Below are 22,553 nucleotides of genomic sequence, written 5' to 3' on the forward strand. Positions count from 1 at the left end.
AGCAGTTCTGTGTACCGGGATAGAACGGGCCGTTCTCCCGTCACTGTGGAAACGTTCTGTGTGGCGCCAACAGCGGGTCGTCCCCCCCCTCTTCCCGCCGTCCATCTCCGTGTCCCTGTGGCGCCGCCTTGCGGTCTGCTCGCCATCACCGCGTGCAGCGCTATGGTCGCACTTCCTCTTCCGGGCGGTGCGGGAGCGGAGCGTTGTGATGAGCTGGGCGCGGGGCGGATGGCGGTGAGGGGCCGGGCTGGGTGTCAGGGTCCCGGTGTGAGTGTCCCGGTGCCGGCTGTCCCGCAGCGCTGACTCGCGTGTCTTTGCAGGGCGCGGCGCTCTGTGCTCCTGCTCGTTCCCCGGAGGTGGCTGGCGGGGCGGCGCGGCCCTGAACGCTCAACTAACGAGGATCCAGACGACGAAGGAGCCATCCCGTTCTCTGCCAGCAAAGCCAGCCCGCGGGTGTGGAGCGTCAGCCAGTCCATGGGGAGCGACTACGAGAGGTCGTGGGTGAAGGTGCTGCCCGTCAGCCTGCTGTGCAGCGGGCTGCTGCTGTGGTGTGTGTTCAGGGAGAAAACGGAGATTGACGACAAACTGGAAGCCTTGTTCTCTGGTGAGATGCTGGACCCTTCAGATGCGGCACAGCACAGCAGTGCTAAGCAGCTACAGGAGAGATGATGAGATGATGCCTCCACCTGAGCTGGAGGAGCTGCCACAAGTTGAGCTGTTTAAAGGCTGCTCCCACACTTGATTTGGAAAATGTTTTTCTGCCCGACCACCAACCAGCCTTATCGTGCAAGCGGGATTTATTTATCTCACTGCTTTCTGTTTCTCTTAGCAATATACAATGGAAGGAATGGTCCTTTCCTGCATTGCGTGGCAGGGATGGACAGAATGTATTGCAAACCAACGTGTATCTATAGATCTGTTGTGTTCAACTCGGTTTTTTCCATGGATGTTTTATTTTCGGTTGCACAGCACATTAAACTATCCGAGCTGTTTGTCTGACGTGGTTGCTGAGGGTGGTGACCTTCAGCTGACACTGCTGCTGTGCAGTGCAGGCCGTGCATTCACGTAGTATTGAGGACAACCGTATTAATGTAAGATTGATAGTGTTCAGATTACTTTGTCATTCTACTAAATAACATAGTTTACTTAATGTGTAACTAGTGCTTGTTTTCTACAGCAGAACGTGTTGGATGTGCCTGAATTCAGCAGTCACTGCTGAGATGGGAGCTTTGTAAGTGCCTGACCTGCATCACAGTGGGGCGGGAGCTCCTCATGTCACAGAGCTGGGCTGTATTTAATGTTTATCTACATTTGCAGATACTCAAAACCTTGTCCATTCTGGAGACTTGCCTGGGAGAGGAAGGGAAACACCCTGGTTTGACTTAATTCTCTTTCAAGTTGGGTATAGATATAGATGTATTTTTTAGGCCTTCCTCTGTAAGGATGCAAAGTTAAAGTGTGACTGAAGCCCTTCATTAAACATCAAACACCCCCCACATGCAGCAGCAGGGGGTAACACGCAGTAACTGCACGGCGGACCATTGAGCGCTGCTTTCTCAAGGGCAACAGCGATTCCTGCTGCCGTGGATGCGGTGGGTGAATTCAAGCTTCTGTGTGAAGCTTTTCATCCATTTGGGCTGTGATTAACACCGCAGCTCCGACCCGCAGCCATCGCAGCTGCGCACGCACGGAGCTGCCGTGTGAGGGGCGGAGCGGGGCGGGCCGCGCGTGCGCCCTGCCGGCCGCTGGGGACGATGCCGTCCGTTTCGAAAGCGGTGCCGCGGGGCGGAGGGTCCGGCGGGACCCCGCAGACCGAGCAGCCGACGCATTACACGTAGGTACCGCGAAATGGAGGCGGCCCGCTGTGCGGAAACCGGTGCTGCGCGGGGGGGGATCCGGGAGCTGAGGCGGAGGGCCCGGCCGGGCTCCGGGCCTGCTCCGTGCGGCCTCCTGCTCCGGCTGCGGGGATGGAGGTTGGCCATGGCCGAGCGGGCCTCGGTCCGATTCTGTCCCGGCTCCGGCCGCCGCGGAGAGGAGGCCCGGTACGTGTAGGCCCGGTACGTGTAGGCCCGGTACGTGTAGGCCCGGTACGGGTAGGCCGGGGGGAGGCGGCCCGGGCGCGGGATGCCGCTCTGCTGTCCCCGCTCGTGTTGTAGCGCTGAGTGCCGTAGTGTCAGGCTGGATCCTGCTACAGCCCGACTTGGGACATCGAAAAGTTCTGTTGGGTTCTTTTCCTGCTGTCCGGATCAGTTTAAAGATTCCTCTTAGAACTGAAAGATGCACCTTGTGACTTTGTGCCGTTACATCCTCCGTGCACCTGTCTGAGTGGCTGAGACTTTAGAAATAGCCTTTATTCTCTCCATCCCTTTCCCTGCCCGATGCCTTCGTTCCCTTTAGCTGGTAGACATGCTGCGCCCCTCCTGAGACCTCGGGAAATCTGAGGTTCTGTGAAGTCCCCAAGAACACCTTCCAATGCAAGTGCTCTGTAACCTTAGAGATGTCATGGATTTGTTAAACTGGCTGTTGGATATATGAACTGTGACAGGAAGGAGCGCTGCCATCCATCCTTTGACAAACAATATAGTAATGCCCAGTCTGGCATCATCCTGATGCGCAATGAAAAGGCTTGAACTTCCTGAATAGCTTTTGTGCTCGAGGTGCCCATGAAGGCCTGTCCTACTTGCTTTGATTCTATCCTGAACCTGATCCAGCTGTAAATGTCCCTGTTCCTTGCGGGAGAGTTGGACTAAATGACTCATAAGGGTCCCTTTCAATTCAAACAATTCTATGATTCTACTCCTAAATAACCTTCAAAGAGACATCCGGATTGTCTCAGTGCAAACCTAACACTCCCTAAAGTAAGTTTGCTGAAGTCCCCCTGATAGCCTTAAACTACTTTCAGTCCGCTCGTTTTCTGTATAGACTGCCTAGGTTCTGGGGATTATTAAGTGCCTAGTTAAGCCAGGTGTGCTTTTTCAAATCGCCTTAATTGTTGTGTGGCACCAAGCCATATGAATCCTTATTCAGGTACCTTGATGGATTTATAATCTCTGTGCAGTGGTCACTTAGGGCAAAATTCTGAATAGTGTGGGGTTTTTTTTTTTAATGTATTTATTTGATTTTTAGCTCAATTTTGTGACATAGAATAATTTGCCAGACGTTCTGCTGTGTTTTATTTGTAACACATCCGTCATCTCAAATGAAATCACTCATTTAGGAGTATTCATTCAGCTGTTAAATGGTTAATTACGCATAGGAGCTCAAACAGTGTGCAGGTACATTTGTAAGATATTTACGGGCTAAATGCACTGAATTATCCAGTGCCCTGTTAGTACTGTAAAAATGTGCCTCCGATAAGATAAACTTGTAACACAGTTTAATTTTTTTAGGTATCTAAAGGAATTTAGGACAGAGCAGTGCCCTCTATTTTTGCAGCACAAGTGTACCCAGCACAGACCATTTACCTGTTTTCATTGGCATTTCCTAAATCAGCGTCGTCGTAGACCTATACGAAGGCGTGATGGAACTTTTAACTACAGTCCCGATGTTTATTGTACAAAATATGATGAGACTACAGGAATCTGCCCAGATGGAGATGAGTAAGTGATTTCTTTCAGTCCCGGGGTGTTTACAGTATTAATGGCTTTACAGAAAGATGGTATTTTTTCTTTTTCTGGGCAAAACTGATTGATGGGATCCTGCAGTTGAACTGAGAAAACTTTTTGTGAGTCATTTGTGAGCCTTTGGCATGTATGCTTTTATACAAACATGTGTTCTTTAGGCTGTCATGGACTTAGAGCTATCTTATTGTTTTGTGACCGTTTTGAAAGCAGAATGTAAGCAGTTTATTTTCTCCTAGTGCTGTTCTTGTTGTCCCTGAACGTTTTTTGGCAGTTGTGATGCATTTTTCTCCTGACAGTTTTGAAATTGTATGCGCAAACTGCTTTGTGTAGGGGCTGACGGGCTGTAGAGGAGAAGGATTGTTTTATGATGGCTCTGTAGAGAGAAAAAAAGGATGTTTTTCACCCAGAAGGTGGTGACGCACTGGAACAGGTTGCTAAGGGAGGTTGTGGATCCCCCACAGGATCCCTGGATGCATTCAAGGCTGGATGTGGCTCTGAGCAGCCTGGTCTGGTGACTGGTGACCCTGCAAATAGTGGAGGGGGTTGAAACCAGATGAGCACCATGGTCCTTTTCAACTCAGGCCATTCTATGATACTGTGAAGGAGTTCTTATATCGGTTACCTGGGCAGACCATTAAGGTTTGCTTTTCCACGGACACATGTCTCTTCTAGGTAAGGCCCCAGATGACATGGGAAAGGGGTGAAGCTTTGTGATGATGAGAGTGAGCAAATAGTACAGTATGGCAAGAAGGCATGTATAGGGGAACTGGGTATATTGCGGTCATATAACACAGAGGAGCTGGCTTCATCTGCAGGGATGGAAGCAAGGAAAGACTTGCACAGGAAAAAAAAAAAACAAAATCAGAAAAACAGACAGGAAATATGTAGTTATGCTGCTCACCTGTTTTAAAATGTGAAGACAGTTATTTTGGTTCTTGCAGTGTTTAGCAGCTCTTATCACAGATCAGACATCTTTTTTGTTCCAGGCTGTAGTCACAGAAGGTGGATTTTCCCCCCAGGAATTACAAACTAAACAACAGGTGACAAGTGAAGGTAAACAACAAAGAAGTTGTAGGCAGCACGGCGATATTTAGAACCGTGCCCAAGCAAAATAAAAAGCAAAAAATATCTTTGGGGATGATATAAAAGAGAACAGTTATGTACCTTTTCAGGTGTTTGTAACTCACCTGTGAACCTGAGCAGTTCTTGCTTGAATATCAACAAGAGGATAAGGGATGTTCTTGTCATTTTGTTGACTGGGGACAAAAATTAAAATTAACTTTTCATTATTGAGTGATAGTGGTACTAAAGGAAGATAAAGAAAGCAGGCTTTTAAAAGAATATTAGTTGAGCAAGTTTGCACTGGTAGAAGCAAATAAGGGGATGCTTCAAGAGCTGAGAAGCGAGATGAAAGCTCATGCAATCTTTTGCTGTAGCTGTAGATGGCATAAATGGTGAGTCTTAGACCAAACAAAACATAAGGCTCTTGTGAAACAGCCTGTATTTCTTTATCAGCTTGTTCTTGGAATCTGTTTTGTCTTTATGTGGGAAAAATTGTGACCTGAGTATTTTTCCTTCTCATTGTGCATGAAAGGAGCTGTGTTTTGTCTGACAAGATATTTGAATTGAATTCCATAATTCTCTCTTTTTAAGCAGTAATTTGAATGTAATCAAAGGCTTTAACATTTTATGGGGCATCTGCTGATTGGTAATTTCTCTAGAGAAAAAGCCCAGACATCTAAGCGAAAATGCTGCCATCCATTAAGGGGCCAGTGACACAGAGCTGAGCAGTGAGGTGTAAATCTGAACGCTTTGGGATGGGAGGCATTTAATTCTTGTTTTCCACAGGAACCAGCAAAATTAAACAGATGAAAATGGAGGAGTGAGCATTAAACCTAAGACTAAGAAAACATTCACACCTATGTAGTGTGCATATGTTATAATTGGTAATGAACAATCTGCCAGTATGTTTTCCCACATAACTCCCGCACAGATTGTGCTAGTGGTGGGAGAGCTAGCAGCAGTCAGCATTAGCTCAGATTGCAGCTTCATTTGTTTCGAGTTCAGTGCAAGTCTAGAGTCTGTCTGAGACTTCTGGCAGCCCTAATGGGTTCCTCATTTTTCTGTATTAGATCAGTTCTAGCAGAACAGGAAGGCTGCACAGTGCTGCTCATACATCACAAAGCATTTCTTAAGAAGTTCATCTGAGTCACTGAAATGTCTCCAACAAAAATTGCAACTGTCTTTTCACACAGAAGCAGGAAATATGAATGAACTGCATCCAGATCTTGATTGTTGGTTGTGTTTTGTGTTACGCTGAGAGTGAGATGTAGCACTGAATTTGGTATACTTAGTCTTCTCACTAATTGTGTTGGGATTTAAAGAGGTAAAAGTAAACTCACTGGCTGCAACCCGTTTTTAATGGCAGCAGGACCAGCACAAGGAGAAGATGTCGCAAAAAGAGCAATGCTTCCTATCTCCAAAGAGCCAGGCTCACAGAAAAACTCCACAAAGGAGGGATCTGCAGCAAGACATCCTTCCTCAGGGGCAGTCAGCCCTGAAGTGAGGTCTAAAATCTTCCAATTGCACACGTTGAATTGCAGCATGTGCTTCCAGGGCTGACTGGGTCTCTTCTTCCAGGTGCTCCATCAGTGGTTCAGGCTGTGACTCAGAAGTTCCCATGCACCATTTATCTTGATTAGTTGTTTGTTATGAGTTAATGAGAGAGCGTAATTCAGAATTGAATGTTTAAAAATAAAGCAACGCTTAAACTTTCCTCTTTCTACAATATAGTTGCCCTTACCTACATCGAACAACAGGAGATACAGAAAGGAAATACCATCTCAGATATTACAAGACTGGAACATGCATTCATGAAACAGATGCCCGGGGTCACTGCGTGAAGAATGGGATTCACTGTGCCTTTGCTCATGGGCCGCATGACCTCAGACCTCCAGTATATGACATAAGGTAGTCTATTTCAATTTCTGCAGCCTATTAAGCAGGAAATACTATGTTTGTTACTACTACATACCAGAAAACGTAGCGTGCTTTGCATGAAAAACGTGATTTCATCTGTAACTACAGAATATAAGAATGCATTTTACTGTGCATTAAGATAGCAGATGTAAGCATGCCATATGTGGTGGTACAATACTAGTAATGAATAACATGTACAGAATGTCAGTGTATTAGCACACCGAGGTACAATGCTGGTATAAATATTGACCGTATATGTAATGCCAGCATTCCTTCACGTGTTCTCTTTGATTAGTCTGACATGGTTATTCCTTATGACTGTCCACTTGCTTTTTTATTCCAATTTAGATTTGTTAGAAGCTATATTAAACGATAATTTTTTTATAAAATAGGCCAGGTTTTTAGTAGGACAGGTAGGGGTATTTTAGCTGTACAGTTTTGCAGTGTCATTTTCTTTCCCCATTCCAGAGAACTTCAGGCACAGGAAACTTTACAGAATGGGCAGCTAGGATGTGGTGAAGGCATTCCTGATCTGCAACCAGGGAATTTAGCAAGTCAAGCAATGATTGAGAAGATCCTTAGTGAAGATCCAAGATGGCAGGGTAACGTTACCCTGTCTCCTTTCTCTGTTTCTTCGATGTTGTTTGATCCAATTTGTTGATCCTGGGTCTAAACTTGGGAGATATTCAGAAGTCTTTTTTGTAATAGAGTAAAAAAAATGGTTTCTGTAAGTAATAAAGATATTTGTGAACAGTTTCGTACAGTCTATGATATTTATATTGAGAATGTAAATTGAAAATGTTTTGAAAACGTTCTGTCTTTTTCTGTTTCTAGACAGAACCTTCTTTTTCCATGTCCTAATTCCTCCTTACTGGAACCAGTTGTAGATAAAAAAGGCAGAAGTCAAGAAGAGGTTTTAGAGTTTGTCCAGGAAGATTTTAGCAGCTAGTCTTAGTATGTCTTATCACGAAAGAAGTTTTGCTGAAATAAGGACAGCACTGAACTTAAGAAAAGATGTAGATTTAAAACTTGAAATGGTTTCAGTGTTTGTCTTACTAAAATGAGTAGCGTTGCTCAAGGTTTTCATCTTCAAAATGTTGAATAGATACAATGGGAATTTCCGGATAGTTTTTCTACCAAGGTTGGAAGTTCTGTATTTGTGTACGTTACACACATATACAGTTGCTATGGAATATAAATGCGATGAAGATTTCTTTGCATGAACATTGAACTTGTATTTCAGAAAGTGCTGATCTTATGTACATATATAAGGGTGGATGAGTCTGTGATACATAACTTTTTTTTTTTTTTATGAAACAACATGATTCCTAAGCTAACTTGAGGCACTAAGAATACAAAATTTAGTTGCTCATTTCCCTTAATTTGTGACCTGTTTACAGACACCAATTTTGTACTAGCTGGCTACAAGACAGAGCAATGCACAAAACCACCCAGACTCTGCCGCCAGGGTTATGCGTGTCCACACTACCACAACAGCCGAGACAGGAGGCGGAGTCCCAGAACATTCAAATACAGGTACATAAATGTTTGGAATACACTTCTTGGTCAGTCAAGAGTAGTTATTAATGGACTAGTTTGTTTGAGCTCTTACGCTATGGGTATTCCCAGTGGAACAAAAACACCTTCCTCTGATCAGAGACAAAAGGCTGGTTTTCTCTCAGAATTTATAGGTCCCAGAAGCAAAGCTCCTCAAATTTAATGGGAAATCATTTGAGACTTCTGTTAGGAATTAGATTGAAACATGCTCTGGGCATCGTTTGTTCCTAGGTCTACTCCATGCCCCAGTGTAAAACATGCAGATGAATGGGGTGAACCTTCAAGGTGTGAAAGTGGGGATAGCTGTCAATATTGTCATTCTCGTACAGAGCAGCAGTTTCATCCCGAGGTAAGAAATGAGATTCTTCTTACTTCTAGTGAGTTTAAATTTATTGTGTGCTTGTGTATCTATTAAAGGGGATACATGCAACTCATCCAGTAGCTGAATTATTGCTTTAAGCAAAAATTGCTGAGGGTATTTATTTTACTGCTGTGGTTTTCTCCAATAGGCATTTTTATTATACTGCTTACTAAAAAGTGAATTAATACTCCCTGCGGCATTTGGATGCTTTTAGTCTAATAGCTGAATTGACTTTTGACTCGTGAAAACCCCCTTTTTCCCATGTTGATTGCCCACATATAACATTTGGGTATAAATTTTTGCTAACTTTCAGAATCAGTTTTGTCTGATATTTGACATTTGTCTGGTAACTTGGGACAAATTACAGTTTTGAGCATTGTTAAAAACTGTATTGCAAATAATTGCAAGAATCTGAACAGGTCAGAAAGTTCCATCTGAAAGTGGAAAGAGCAGCATCTCTTCCTACTGGCTGAAGTAAGATGCTCCAGAAAAAGAATGTGAGTTTAGATTCTTCTATAGGTACCACTGGCCACAGATTTGCTAATTCCTGGAATTAATTACCAGAAGAATCTGTGTGCTTTCAAATAGAACAACATTAGGAACCAGATATAAACATTGTTCTAGTATGTCAGCTTTGTCTAAGCCACGTGAAATACAAAGACAAGTGAGGTCCCATTAGAGCAGGAAACTGCACCTGGATCATACGTACAACTTAGATCATGGTTACTGCCCTGAACTGTCAGTATTACTTCAGTTCTCACATGCTTCAGTCAGGTTAGAGAAGGACATTTGAATATTAGAGGTGTAGCAATGCAGGCAGTGCATAGAAAAAAAAAAAAGTATATTGTGGTGGTTTTTTTTTTAAACACATTCTAGTTATATACATTATTTCTCCAGTCCAGTTTTATTGTGGTGTAAATGACTTCAACTGGTGTTTAACTCATTCCTATGATGAGCAATTTAAGCTCTCTGAAATACTGTTGTTACTATTTATTATTATACAGAACAAAGTTAGAATTCCCTTGTTTGAGGTTCAATTTTCTTACTATTCTGCTCTTCTGTTTGATTTGAAAAATGCAGGAACTGAGTTTTCTGAAAAATCTGTATTAAATATATTGCTATTAAATATTAAGAACTTTTCACTTAAAGGTTTAAATTGTTTTATTGCCCAGTAGGAAACATGCTTCAGTTAATCACACTTCTGTTTTGTTTAGATATATAAATCCACAAAGTGCAATGATATGCGCCAGACAGGTTACTGCCCTCGTGGCCCATTTTGTGCATTTGCACATGGTGAAAGTAAGTAAGAAAATTATTATTTTCTATCAGAGTTATTGCTAAGCACCTATAGCAGAAGTGACTTAAACTCCTTAATTTTAATGGGCAAATGGCAATTGATGCCACTTCTTTTTAGAAATTCTTTCCATATCATTAAATGAGATCTCTTACTAAAGTAAATGGTTTTTTTGTTAACTCATCATTTGTATGTAAAACTTGAAGACTAAGTCTCTTTAAATTAAAATAATCAAATATCTGAGCTGTTTAGTAGTTTAGCAAAGTAGCCTTTGGGGAAATTGGGAAGTAATTGTTCGGTTACTTAGAGATTAATTAAGTAGTAATTGATTGTAATTTACATTAGGTGTTAATTTCTCAGAGGTTAATATTCCTTTTTACAGTAAGCAGTGCAAGTAAAAGCTTCTCTACGTATTTTATTATTAATATAAAGTGGTTCTAGGCTGGAATGAGGGGGGGGAAAGAACAAGCAAAACCAACCCAGTAATTATGATGCTGTTGTTACTTTTCAGTCAAGCCAGGTGCTCACCTGTTTTCAGCAGACAGTATAGGGATCACAAATGAATGGAGCAGCAGTGTTAGTGCCACAAACAGCCTTACGAGTAACAGTGCGCAGTCTGGGAATGTAAGTATCTCTAAAAGCTGGCACTGATCGTCTGCCAATATAGAATGGTTTTATTTCCTAAGCATCTCCTTTTTAATTTCTCTGTACTTCAACAACAACAAAAACAAAACAGAAAAACAAAACTATAGTAAGCGTCAGGCAGTAATGTCTAACTGGTTTTGAGAACTTAAACGGAATGTCTGCTCAGAAAACCAGACTTAATTATATATTACTTTTATTTTCTGCCCTTGTTTTTGTCTTAAGATACAATTATTCTGAATGCTAAAGCAAGGAGTGTCATTGTTAATTAATGATACAATGGAAGGACAACTTACCTGTCTTTTTCCTATAGGAAAAAAATTCATTCTTGGAAGGTCTTGATTGATCCCACCCCTGTTTTCTGTCCTGGTTTATTAATTAGTTTTCAAAGGAATTACAATTAAACAGTGCAGTTGTTAAGACTCCTGGCTTGCTTCCTTGTGGCTTCATATTGCTGTCAGAAAGCAAGTACACATTTATTGTGAATTAATTTCTTTTAAGAAGAGTGATTTCTGCCCGAGTCATTTTGTACATAGAGACAAACACATTACAATAATTCCAAGTTACTTTTGTCATCTGGTACTTTTTTCCCCCAACTTATACCAAAAATACATGGAAATATGCTGAATTTAGTATTGTATTGAGAGTGAAATTAATTTATAGTTTCATTGAACTGTCTTCCAAAGGGAGAATGTTGCTGCAAACATAAGTATTACAGAATGTATTAGACACTTTTTTCTGTCTCCTACAGATTTCCTGTTCTTCAAGTCCACCTGTAACATCAAGTTCTGGTAGCAGTAGTTCTTTGTCACCCCTTGGACCTCTCTGTAGACAGAGATCATTAGCAAATGGTGTTTTGTGTTCCGAGTCTAGCACTTCAGGTGTTTCTTCACCAACAACCAGCTATCCTAAGGCACCAGGTTTTGAACGAGAAGACCAGGTATGTGAATAATGTGGGTCTAGATGTGGAAATACAATCCTTTAATAGTAAGAGTAAGCAGAAAATGCTCTCTATCTCCTGTATCTACTGTGATTTCTGGTAAAATTCAACACAAGGTCAGAAATCCTTCCCTGTAGTGAGCTGAAAACTCTATCAAAGTGCAGCTGTCATGACTAAGGATGCTCACACTGAAGCTGTCACTGCAGCTCTGCTGGCATGCAGTAAATCAAAGTCTTGCAGAATTGTGATGGTCATTTTTAAACCTATGTTACCAAGAACAGAACAGGATAACTGTTAAGAAACCCTACTATTCTTGCTTTTCACTGGCCATGCCTAGATAGGAGGCAGTGAGGGAGTTTGCAACCAAGAAGAAAACATGATGGAATAACAAGGGGCATATAAAAAGGAGAAGAGCTGTGTCTGAGTGATAGGGAGCATTCATTACAAGAGAGATTAGAAATCTCTCAAAGGGAAAAAAAAAAAGAACAAACAAAACTTTTCAAAGGCAGCAGAAATAACTCTTCCTAATGAGACAGAGATGACCATGCAGAGTTTACTGCAATTCAGGAAGTCACTTAAAGTTTCTGGTTTGAAAAGAACAGAAATACTTTTGATCATGTTCTGCAAGAGCACAGTGGCAAAGAGAAATGGCTTACAGTTCCCTTTTATTTATGTATGTCTCACTTCTTTCAAAAGTTACCCTGTTATAAAATGGTGTTAAAATCTGCCTCTACATTTGAGACTTTTGTTTGTTAATTGTAGCATGATTACTTAGAGAGAAAAACATGGGCAGTTGAGCTGAAACTCTGGGATAACCCAGGCTTCTGTCCCACCAGCCACTTGGAGAAACTGTCACCAGCTGGCAGGCACTTGGAGCACATTATTTCAGTCTACCGTAGCACTAACATGGCTACTCAATTTTGGGGCTAGAAATAACTTCCATGTGTTTAATTTCCATGTTGATTTACTTTGTGATCGTTAAAACTTAACTCTCATTATGGAACTGCAGCAAGGGAAATTAAGTCACCTCTTTTTAAAACATTACAGTGATGACTCTGACCCTTCGTGAGCTAATCCTATATTCTTATCAGTGAGTCTTTAAGTTCATATATATCAATTTTATCTTGTTTCAGGCAAAGCAGCGAAGCTTCTCAGCTGAGAATCAGCAGAAAAAAAATGAACAGGACAACAAGCAGGTATTGCTAAAAGCTAAACACTGATGTTTGGGGTTTTTTGGACACACACACACACACACACTAATATACACGTTTGTTTTTAACAGAACCATCTCAGTGTTTTTTCAGTGGTTAACCCACTTGCTTCAAGTATTACTTCCAGTCTGGCCTCCAGTGTTGGATCAGACAGTTCATCTCCTACAACTGTCTCGATTATCAGTACCCAAACCCTCCCGTTCTATTCTGCTGATAACACAGTTGAATCGGTTATAGGTAAGTCTTAACATCTGCTCTCTGATTGTATGTATTTTATTGTATTATTCAAATTCTCCTTATTTTAATGTTGGTTCAGAACAGCTTGTTGGTAAAGACATTTGTATATACTCAGCTTTATTGTATTAAATTAAAAGCAATATTTAAGTTTTACATTGAATATTTTCCAAAAAAAATAATTGTTTTTCATAAATTCTCCAGTGTAAGCCTGATTTAGTTCCCAAATACTTTGGCAGATCAACTGAATTGCGTCAAGAATACAAAGTTTGAGAGTTTGAGTCTTTGCATGTTATGTACTTCAGCCCCCTACCCATGCAGACAGCAAGGCACTGGGCACACGCCAGAATGTAAATGTCTTTCTTGCTTGGAGAAACCCAAATCTGGTCAAGGTGTGCTCCTGCTGTGCTCTCACAGGTGCTGGAGAGCAATCATTTCCCTCAGCCTGCTGGCTGCGCTGTTACTAATGCAGGCCAGCTGCTTTTACTTCCCCCAGAACATGCTGAGTGCATTGTTTGTTGGATTCCTAGCTCTGTTTCTACAAAACAGCTTTATGGTCATTTGGTCCCCAGCCTGTACTATTGCAAGGGATTATTCTATCCCAGGTGCAGCATTACTTTGTCTGCCTTTATTGAACTTCATGTGGTTTCAGGCAGCCCCTTCAGCCTTTCTCCTTCACTCCGAGTGTCCGTCCTGACATCTCTCAGTATTAGCTGGTCCCTGTTGATTAACATTATGCACAAACTTGTTACAATATGTGGCACTTGTGCAGTAAACGTGATTTTTTCAGGAGGCTGTAACAGGAAATGTGATTTGAAGGACATTGTATTTTGCAGCCTGTGGTGTCAGTCACATGAGCAGGGGTGTGCTGTGATTAGCTGGTGTGCTTGGAGGTTTCTGTGTTTAAATCAGTGTGTGCCAGAGAGCAGGAGACTGCAGGCAGTGAGTCAGCACTTAGCAATGGTAAGGTAGGCATTTCCTCTTCTTATCTTTTTGAAAGAAATCTGTGTAGGATATTAAATGGCAGATATTTTTCTACAGTCTCCCAGGTGTGTACCCTGCTGTCCTAAACAGGTTTGGTGGGTGATTTGTGTGTTGAAACATAAATGTAAAATTATTTTTAGTTGTCAGAATTAGCGAGCAGATTTTTAGGTTCTGTTCTTTGCAAGTAATACAGTGTTACTGCTTACAGTTAATGCTATAGAAATCAATTTTTTGTTGAAATAAAGAGAGCTTTTGGAGTAAGTATGTGCTTGTTGACCAGAACAGTGAAATCCAAGGTCTAATTTCCACATACTTGATGCAGTGCTAATGCAGTGTAATTTTAAGATATATGCTAAAACTACATGCAGAACAAGCGTTGCAAAGTCATTGAAGATGTTTTGTGCTGTTTCGCGTGTCCTTTTGTCATTGTCAGTGAGCTCAAAGAGATTCTTGATTCCTAATTGTTAAAATACGCCTCTGCTGTATTCAGCTATTTATCTAAAATAGTTTGCAGGATGCTATTTTTGTTATTTGAAGGTGAGTCATAATTGACTTGTCACAGGGAAGTATTAGTTAATGGACTTCAACTCTGTGGATTTTGTGGGTTTTTTCATATACGTAAGTTGTTTCTCCATGGTTCTGCTTTGTGGACATACATGATGGCAATGAAAATGGAGTGCTGTATGTGATTCTGATAGAGCAAAAATTAGAACAGTCTTGCAGAGCCAATATGTAACTTCTTGTAGAAATGGGTGCATTGAAGAATTGTTAAAAAAAATGAAGAAGTTGCAGGAAGAGAAACTGATCGGTGGTAATGGGGAAAGAGGATGGATGGATGGATGTGGATAAAGCATTATGGGAAACACAGGAGTTGTATTAGCAAGATCTGAGGAGGCTTTGTCAGACCGTGAGGTCTGAAGCCTTTTCTTTGTCCCCTCATCATGATTTCATGGGGAGCTCTTAGGTTTTTTCTGTCTGCTGGCTGAGTGATTGTCCTCAAGAGCTGAAGAAAAGAAAGGGACAGGGGAGCTGAGAATGAGTGTGTCAATCAGGTAGAGCTGGCACTTATTGAGGCTTAGGTGATGCATTGAATACTGAAGAATGATGGAGCAGAACAAGGTGTGTTACTGCAAGCTACTCCTGGCAGACAAGGGATACAGTGTGAGTAGCCTGCTTCTGTTCTAGTGGAAAAATAACACTAGAAAAGAAAGAAGCATCATGAGATGATCATTGTGAGTATGGTGTTGTTGCACAGACATGCTGAGAAAGGTTCACGTGCACAGAGAGTGATCAGTGGGGTCTGTTGCTGATGGAACACAATGGTGAATATTATTTACAAAGAAAAATAAATGTAAAAAGAGGGAGAAAAAGAAAGGACAGAGAAAACTGTCCATGATACCAGGTGAGAAGTGCAAGTCGGGGCAGAGGAACATCCTTTCCTGGGCATCCTGTCCAGCACAGACGGTGGTTCCCTCCCCCATAATACTTTCCCATGTCAGCTGCATTGACATTATAGCTATTCATCAAAATCATCCCAGATCCCTTATTAGATCTTCCCAGTTAGTGTCAGTTGGAACAAACTTTGGCCAGTGGGTGGTGCTGTGTGGTGTTAGATGTGATCTAGACATTAAAGATTTTTATGATGGAAATGTTAATAAAAATAATCATCGTTTCCTCATTTCAGCATCACGATGGTTATATGGATAATTCAATAATACAGTGTTTTGTTTTATCAGGTTCAGCTTTAGATATACATTTCAATGGTGTGAATGTTGCCTCCATAAATAGAGAGTTGGAAGATCAGGAAGGCAGTGACCTTGGACTAGCAAGTAAGCGGTTCATCCATTTGTTTGATTATATTAGTTATATAATTATATTGGTTATTGCTTCGCTTCGAACTTAGTTTTTGTAGAGTTAAGTACGTTTGACGATCGATGGAGCCACAGATGATGTCCCTGCTCCTGTGTTTGATTTTAACATACTTTTTACAATAGCAGATAAGTAATACTTTCATTGTGAATGGCAGGTATTTGAATATACGATTTAGTTTTACATGGTAGTTTTTCAGAAGGATCCTTGCAGAGCTGCGTCCTGCTTTGGAACTAATCTTTTTTTTTTTTTTTATGCATGCTTAGGTAAAAGATTACTGGAAAGTTCAGCACCTGTCAATATTCCAGGTTCTCTTGTTCGTTCCTCCTCTTTACATTCATCATCATCCCTTTCAACCTCTCCACTCAATTCTCTTTCACAATCACTTTCTCAGTCTTTTGTTTCATCCACTATGGTCCCTCACCAACAGCAGCCTCAGCCTTTGAAGTCGGAACAGAACATATTAGGCACCTCCGCCTCTTCTCACAACTCTTTAGGTAAGTGGGCTGAAGGCTGCACTGCTGTGATTTAAGAGGGGAATCATTGGCAGGTCAGGAGGGTTGGGCTCAAAGCTTTGCAGATTTCCCATGTCTTGATCTGGAAGACAAAGCCCAGCTATTTTAATTGTTAACATTGTTGGTGTTAAATGAGGTATGTGGGAGAGAGTTCAAGGAGTTAACTTTTGCTTCCTAGTGAAGACAGAAAATGTTCTTGGAAGAGGAGATATTTCCTTAGAGAGGCATTTGCAAGGAGGAGATAGAGCAGGCAGCAAGAACAAGTTTAAGCTACAACTTTTGCTAAGAAATAGAAAACAGAGAGAGAAAAAAAACTAAAATGATGTATGAACTTCTGGGATTAAAGGTTCTTGTATATGAATTTATTCCCATTGTTTCTTCTGCATTTGCGGACTGTGCTCTTTTAATAAAAGCAGCAAGAGAAAAGCACGTGGTAAGTTTCCTGAACTGCTCCACAGCTACAAGTATTTTTCAGGCTTTTACATTTCTGAAGGCAGTAAAATAATGAATCTGGCAGGTAAAAGTTTGAGCTTTGCATTTTCAGTGTGGTTACGTAGTTCTGCATATGGAACATTCTGTAGCAGGGTGTGCAGACTGAATTTATTGTTTTACAGGTTTAAATGGGAGCATGTGGGACTTTGTAACTGGGAATTTCTCTCCCAGCCCATCCCCAGTTCTGAGCAGTGGCGCTGCCCCCTCAGTGAGTCCAAACAGCAACGGGAACGAACTGATGCGAGTGAGACAGGAACTCGATGATGCCAAGAGAAAACTAAAACAGTGGGAAGAATCGTGGCAACAAGTAAAACAGGTACATTCATTCATGGTAGTATTACGTTCTCTCTGTATTTAATAAACATGCACCTCTGACTGATTTTCCATTTTACATGTTTTATTATCCTTAAACCCAGTGTGGTTTTTTTTTGCAGTCTTATCAAGCGAATTGACTGTGAGTGATGTTTTTCCCATCTCCCAAATGAGCTGTCAGCATAAAGGAAGCAGATTCTTTAGTGCTGAACAGCAGCGTATCTCAGCGTAAAGTAACTAAAGACATACATTCCCTCCTGTACCCCTTTCCATTGATAAGCACACACACACAGAAAGGTTTGTTAGTAACTCTGGCTGCGTATTGTGCCTGGATGGTACTCAGCCACCTCAGCAGTCACACTGAGGCTCCTGACAGTTGCCATTCCAGTGCATTTCCTGCAGTCTTTTTCTTCCTCTCATATCGTATTCTCTGTGACAAGGAATAGCAAAGTAGCTCTGCTGTGTTCTGGCAGGTTTTAATGTCTCCTGATACTGAAATTTGAACACACGTTCCATTCATAGCGCTCTGTAAATGTGGAGTAGGAAAACCATTAAATTGACCATAATTACATTGTCGTGTCCAAAATCAGAAATCCGCACCTTTGAGGGCTTTTGAATTTGCAATTCCATTTTAATTTAAAAAGTCGTTTTCTCTTAGGCATGTGATGCATGGCAGAAGGAGGCTCAGGAAGCAAATGAACGTGCTGATGTTGCATCTGCTGACAAACAACTGGCGCTTCAGAAGAAGGAAGCAGTGGAAAATAAATTAAAAAAGCTGAAGGTGCAATTAGCTGCCTGCCTATCTACTGCCTTGCCATACATGGAAAACTATGGAGACATAGAGAAAATATCCTTGCCAAAGCTCCGCTCCTTACAAAGCCGACTGCACTTGGATTTAGGAACAATAGATGAGGTGAGTTTCTGTGTCTGTGTAACTGTTTTTGCTTAACTAAAACTGACAGCTCAGGGAGCTTCAGTGAGGTGCATGTGCCAGGTTTAATTTCAGAGAGATCTCTGATCTGAGATGGCTGATCTCAGGGTTAAGGCTTCCCTTCTGGATTAATGATGTTCGAAGTTCTCAGCCTGATAGATTCTTCTGATTCTTTGCTCAGCGATCAGAATAAATGACCAGCAGTTCATGAGGATTCTGAGGGTGATTTAAAAACAAAACAAAAAAAATTCTGAAAAAGCTTAAATTGACGAAATTTCAGCCACTACCTGAAGAAATGAAAACAGTTGTAATAAATAAGTGTCAACAATTACACGTTATTCCCTTGTTTAGAATGTAGGTGGTGAGGTTCTGCATTAGGAGTTTGTATAGTCAGAGGTGCCAGTACAGATTTGGAGCATAGAATCGCTGGCAATCGATCAGTGTATTCTCTGTCTCAGCGCTCCTCCTGTCCAGTGCCATCCGTGTCAGCAGGAACTGTTGCCTTGAAGAAAAGCCAGGCTCTCCATACAGGAGGTTAAAACCTAATTTAAGTCTCTGGCAATAAAGTAGATAGGTGAGACTTGCTATTTAGCAGGCTCTTGTGCTAAGTACATTTGCTATAGGGATCTCTGTTGTTTTTCTCCTGATGGGTTTTAGAGAGAAGCAAAACAGTTCTGGAGTTTCCAATCTGAACAAAGTCATGAGATCCTGGGACAGAAGTCATCTCAGCCACATGGGGCTGTTTAGAACAATTACCAGCCTTTACGGCTTCTCAGGCTTCTTTTAGCACTGTGGCCTCTTCTCACCTCTCTCTTCTGTCCCAGAGAAAGATGCCGTCTCAGTGCTGCTCCTCTTAACCCAAAGATGACTCAAAAATTAACCTAGTTTTTAGATGCCTTTCACTTCTTCCTGCCCTTTAATAAGCTTGAGGTGCTTTACTACATGGAGACATCTATTTGCATACCCCCAAAGTCTGTCCCTGTAGCTCTATTCAAAGTATAACATATATGGGAAGCTTCCATTTTCTCTTAAGGCAAACACCTCTCACAACTGGGAAAAGTGTAGCAGTACTTTGAAATGTCAAAACAAGGAAGTACACGATGGTAAAAAAAAAAGGCTGACTTCTCTGCTGTTTTTATCCCTGCCTTGCATCACTTATCCCAGTGATGCAGAAAAGCTGCAGTCCAGAAGTGATAGCTTAGATATCTTCTTGTCTAAGTGCACCTGTTCTCCTCCAGCTGCTGCTGTCATGGCTGTGCACGCTCAGGTCTCACAGCCCCCAGCTTGGTTGTTCATCATACACAGAACATTATTCTTTGTGTTGTTAGAGAGTTTTATCGGGACATCCGAGTGTAAAAACAACTGAACAGTTTGGATTCCTTTTACTGAGTGCAATAACCATCTTACAGGTGATTTTTCAGCTTCAGTCAAAGAAGTGTGCAGGATGTCCAGAAGGTGATGGTGGCATTGTCCTGAACCCATGTCAGCATTACATACTCTGTGATCACTGTGTGGCTAAGCAAGAAGAATGTCCCTGCTGCAAGAAAAAAAGCAATCTGTGGTAACATGCAGGCTTGGTACTCGTATCATGTTAATGAATGAAATATATTTTATGCTTTTGTATTTTGTATAAAAATTATATAAATCACTGATAATTAATCCATTTAACAGTGCTAGACCGATTTCCATTGTGATGTGACACCACGGTGAATGAAAGCACTCCCAGCTGCTGTCAGTGCAGGAGGTAGATGTGCAGGTGCAGTCAGTGGGCACTGAGCTCAGCAGGCACTGAGCCACGTCTCTGTGTGTGCTGTGCCAGGGCTGGTGTGTGGGGATTGGTCTGACACTGTGTTTACTCACCATTTGAAAACTACGATTGTTATAAAAGCACTTTTTAATTATTTGTCGTTGTTGTTGGAGGATATATTGTAAATTGCTTCGAGCTGCTTTCTTGGTCTTAAGCTTATTTTTTAATACACAATAATACGATGCTTTATATGTGTACTGTGAATTTCAAATATTTCATATGGTTTTACTGTTAAATCATAAGATTAAATAGATGTGAGAATTTACTTAGATTTTCTACAATTTATAAGTTAACTGCCTTCTATGATATTTATAAACCAGTGGAGAGAAGAACAGCAAGGCACGTCTGCTTTGCTATTGAAGGACGTGTTAGGTTCTGTGGGCCAATCACTTCTAGTAACATACTGTGTGTTTGCATATTTCTCTTGGTTTCGATATTTGGAGTCTTACAATGTTTTGTACCTTATCTAATTTGTGTGGTACTTGCTGGGAGCAGACGTGGAATAACTCGTACCAAGTGCCTATGCCAAATACCCTAAACAAGAGCAGAAGACATGAGAAGAGGATTTTGCAGTCGGGTTCTGTTGCTGAGTTCTGTGCTGTACGATATGATGGTGTGAGAATGTTCTTGTTTTAATAGATATTTTGAAGTAGATGTTTTCAGTACTGAGGTAACACGTATGAAAGGAGCTGCAAAATGACTTTGTTGTGTCATCAGGCAGCAGCACTTTGACACAGGGATTCTTTTAAAAGGTGAAGTATTTCATCCTGCTTGTTGGGAATGTGCAATTTAGGAGGAGAAGTTAATGGATTCTTGATGTTAACATGTTTGTGTTCGGTTTTGTTACAAGGAATAACTGCCCGTGTTGTTCCTTCTTTTGTTTAATCTGGGTGAGAGGTTTGTACAGCTGACACTGAACGACCTCCTACTGTGTTACATGATTTGTATCTCTGTATCTTCAATACTTCTGTATTGAAGTCAGCTCACAGGCACAGAAGGGTTGATCTGTTTCAAGTTCTTTCATGTTGAAACAAAAAGCAAAGTGTGTAACTGTAACCATTACTGTTGAAATGGAGATTAATTAAGTGAGGGTGTTTTATCTGAAGATACGAGTCAGCAAAAACCAATCCATGACTCAGCTCTATGATAACTAAATGTACACTGCTGCTTTCCTAAGGCACGTCGGTGTGTGGGAATGGTGAGACCTGGCACAAAGGGGGAAAGACATTAAAGTGTTAAATATCTTTTACTTATTCCTACCATTGGGATACTGCTCTGTTGTAAAGGTGTGATACAAAGAGGATCGTGGCTCAGCAGGGTTGGCTGTCGCTGTCAGTGTCTTCACATGTTTGTGCTGTGGGTGGAATAAAGCTGTTCTTCATGTGCGATGCTTGGAACAGTAAGTGGATCAAAGACTGGTGTATAATGATAGAGTGCAGTTGTTACATTTTCAAACAGGAATTTACTTTGGATACCAGTGTGCTGTGATGTAACCACAGCGTGGAATCATTTTCTGCAGCTGTTGCACTCACAAACATGTTTAGAAGTGTCTCAATTGACAACTTTGCTCTGGTATTTCAGAGGAAACCAGCCCAGCCCACACCTCGCTGCCAATATTTGTCTGTGCAGAGACACAGAAGGATGGTTTCGTCCTGTCTGAGTTTATCGTTCTTTGTGGGAATTGTCATTCATTGGTGCTCTCCTTCCCAGACCTGCTCTCACTATGGGCTGATCCTGAGGCTCCAACCAGACGCTGCAGTCACAAGAAAAACTTTATAATTAATTAATTGTTCTTCACAGAGATGTTCTGTGAGACACTGTAAGCAAACGTCTCCATAAGCACCACAAAACCAGATACGTGCACTTGTACATCAGCACCTGACAAGGGAGGGCAGGAAGGGCTGTGGGCTGTTTGGAACAGGTCAGAAGAGAAATATGACCTTTATAAGTACTTGTCCTTGTGCTCTATATCTAGAAAACAAGCATTAAAATTATATTTTAGTGAGGCAAAAATAGAGTAACTTGTTGGATTTACAAAATACTTCAAAACTAAATCTATCTCCCAGCTGCATTTTGGTTCTTGTGGTAATTTATGCAGTGTTATTTTTAATGCAGCTGCCATTATGTCAGAGTTATTTTAGCCGGGGGAACAGCGGATTCCAGGGGGTTTTCTCAGGGTTTTCCAGTAGAGCTGCCATTGATCAGCAGTTGCACTCAGTGCAGGCAGCTCTGTCCCATAGGCTTATCAGTCATCTTTGAACAGCTGGTTACTAAGGACACGCTTATTTTCTGCAGTACCCAGCACTGAACACAGGCGGTGATGTTACTGCGGTCACACCGTGCTCATATCGGGCCTTAATTACATTCATTGACGGAGCAGTGAGGTGGCTTTGTGAGCAGCTCTCAGTACAGAAGCTGTCGGTCACAGCACATCATCATTTACATCACCTGTATAAAACCGAATGCCTGTTACCCCGTCTCTATACAATAGCGTTTATATACGCGATGGTTCGCAAAGTCCCGCAGTTATTTTTATTGCCGTGACAATAAATGGTTCATCTCTACTCGTCCGCTGTGGCTGCGGGGCGGAGTCTCAAGTGCTTTTACGCACGCGCAGCCAGAAGCAGCGTTGCGCTGCAGGCGGTGGGGGGACACGGGCTGCATTTTCGCGATGGTTTCTCGTACCCGCTGCCCTGAAACTGCTGGAAATAATACCTACATGAAAAGCAGCACTTGTGGTACTAGGAACCATCCGACAGGGGCTGTAACAGCTCCTCCTGTAACGTTTGTATCTTAAAAGGA

At 41.7% G+C, this 22,553-nt stretch overlaps 2 protein-coding genes and 1 long non-coding RNA gene across 10 annotated transcripts; all 3 read left to right on the plus strand.

Annotated features, from left to right (window-relative positions):
• Positions 1–168: 168 nt before the first annotated feature.
• UQCC4 (ubiquinol-cytochrome c reductase complex assembly factor 4) lies at positions 169–999 on the plus strand. The gene is made up of 2 exons (XM_085514139.1): positions 169–234; positions 321–999. The coding sequence occupies exons 1-2, from the start codon at positions 209–211 to the stop codon at positions 667–669; spliced, it is 375 nt and encodes a 124-aa protein (XP_085370265.1). The 5' UTR covers positions 169–208; the 3' UTR covers positions 670–999.
• A 177-nt stretch (positions 1,000–1,176) lies between these two features.
• On the plus strand, positions 1,177–1,511 carry LOC146758698 (uncharacterized). Its single transcript, XR_014933862.1, has 2 exons — positions 1,177–1,231; positions 1,318–1,511. It is a non-coding gene; the product is annotated as an uncharacterized LOC146758698 (long non-coding RNA).
• A 219-nt stretch (positions 1,512–1,730) lies between these two features.
• UNKL (unk like zinc finger) lies at positions 1,731–21,154 on the plus strand. Of its 8 annotated transcripts, none has more exons than XR_014933856.1 (17): positions 1,731–1,834; positions 3,390–3,599; positions 6,417–6,593; positions 7,071–7,204; positions 8,003–8,138; positions 8,391–8,508; positions 9,735–9,819; positions 10,326–10,438; positions 11,208–11,396; positions 12,530–12,592; positions 12,679–12,844; positions 15,562–15,654; positions 15,961–16,002; positions 16,089–16,191; positions 16,824–17,017; positions 17,672–17,926; positions 19,354–21,154. XR_014933856.1 is itself a non-coding variant. In XM_085514124.1 (17 exons), exons 5-17 carry the CDS (start codon positions 7,165–7,167, stop codon positions 19,507–19,509), a joined length of 1,839 nt encoding a protein of 612 aa, XP_085370250.1. In that variant the 5' UTR covers positions 1,731–1,834; positions 3,390–3,599; positions 4,610–4,676; positions 6,417–6,593; positions 7,071–7,164; the 3' UTR covers positions 19,510–21,154. The 8 variants fall into 8 exon arrangements, 5 of the variants coding, with proteins under 5 accessions (XP_085370250.1, XP_015732041.2, XP_085370248.1 ...); XM_085514124.1 differs by adding an exon at positions 4,610–4,676 and having other exon boundaries at positions 15,961–16,191; XM_015876555.3 differs by adding an exon at positions 4,610–4,676 and having other exon boundaries at positions 3,493–3,599; positions 15,961–16,191.
• Positions 21,155–22,553: the final 1,399 nt, after the last annotated feature.

Source organism: Coturnix japonica, chromosome 13, assembly GCF_054131305.1.
Source record: "Coturnix japonica strain WE chromosome 13, WE-NBRP24, whole genome shotgun sequence".
NCBI classification, from domain to species: Eukaryota; Metazoa; Chordata; class Aves; order Galliformes; family Phasianidae; genus Coturnix; species Coturnix japonica.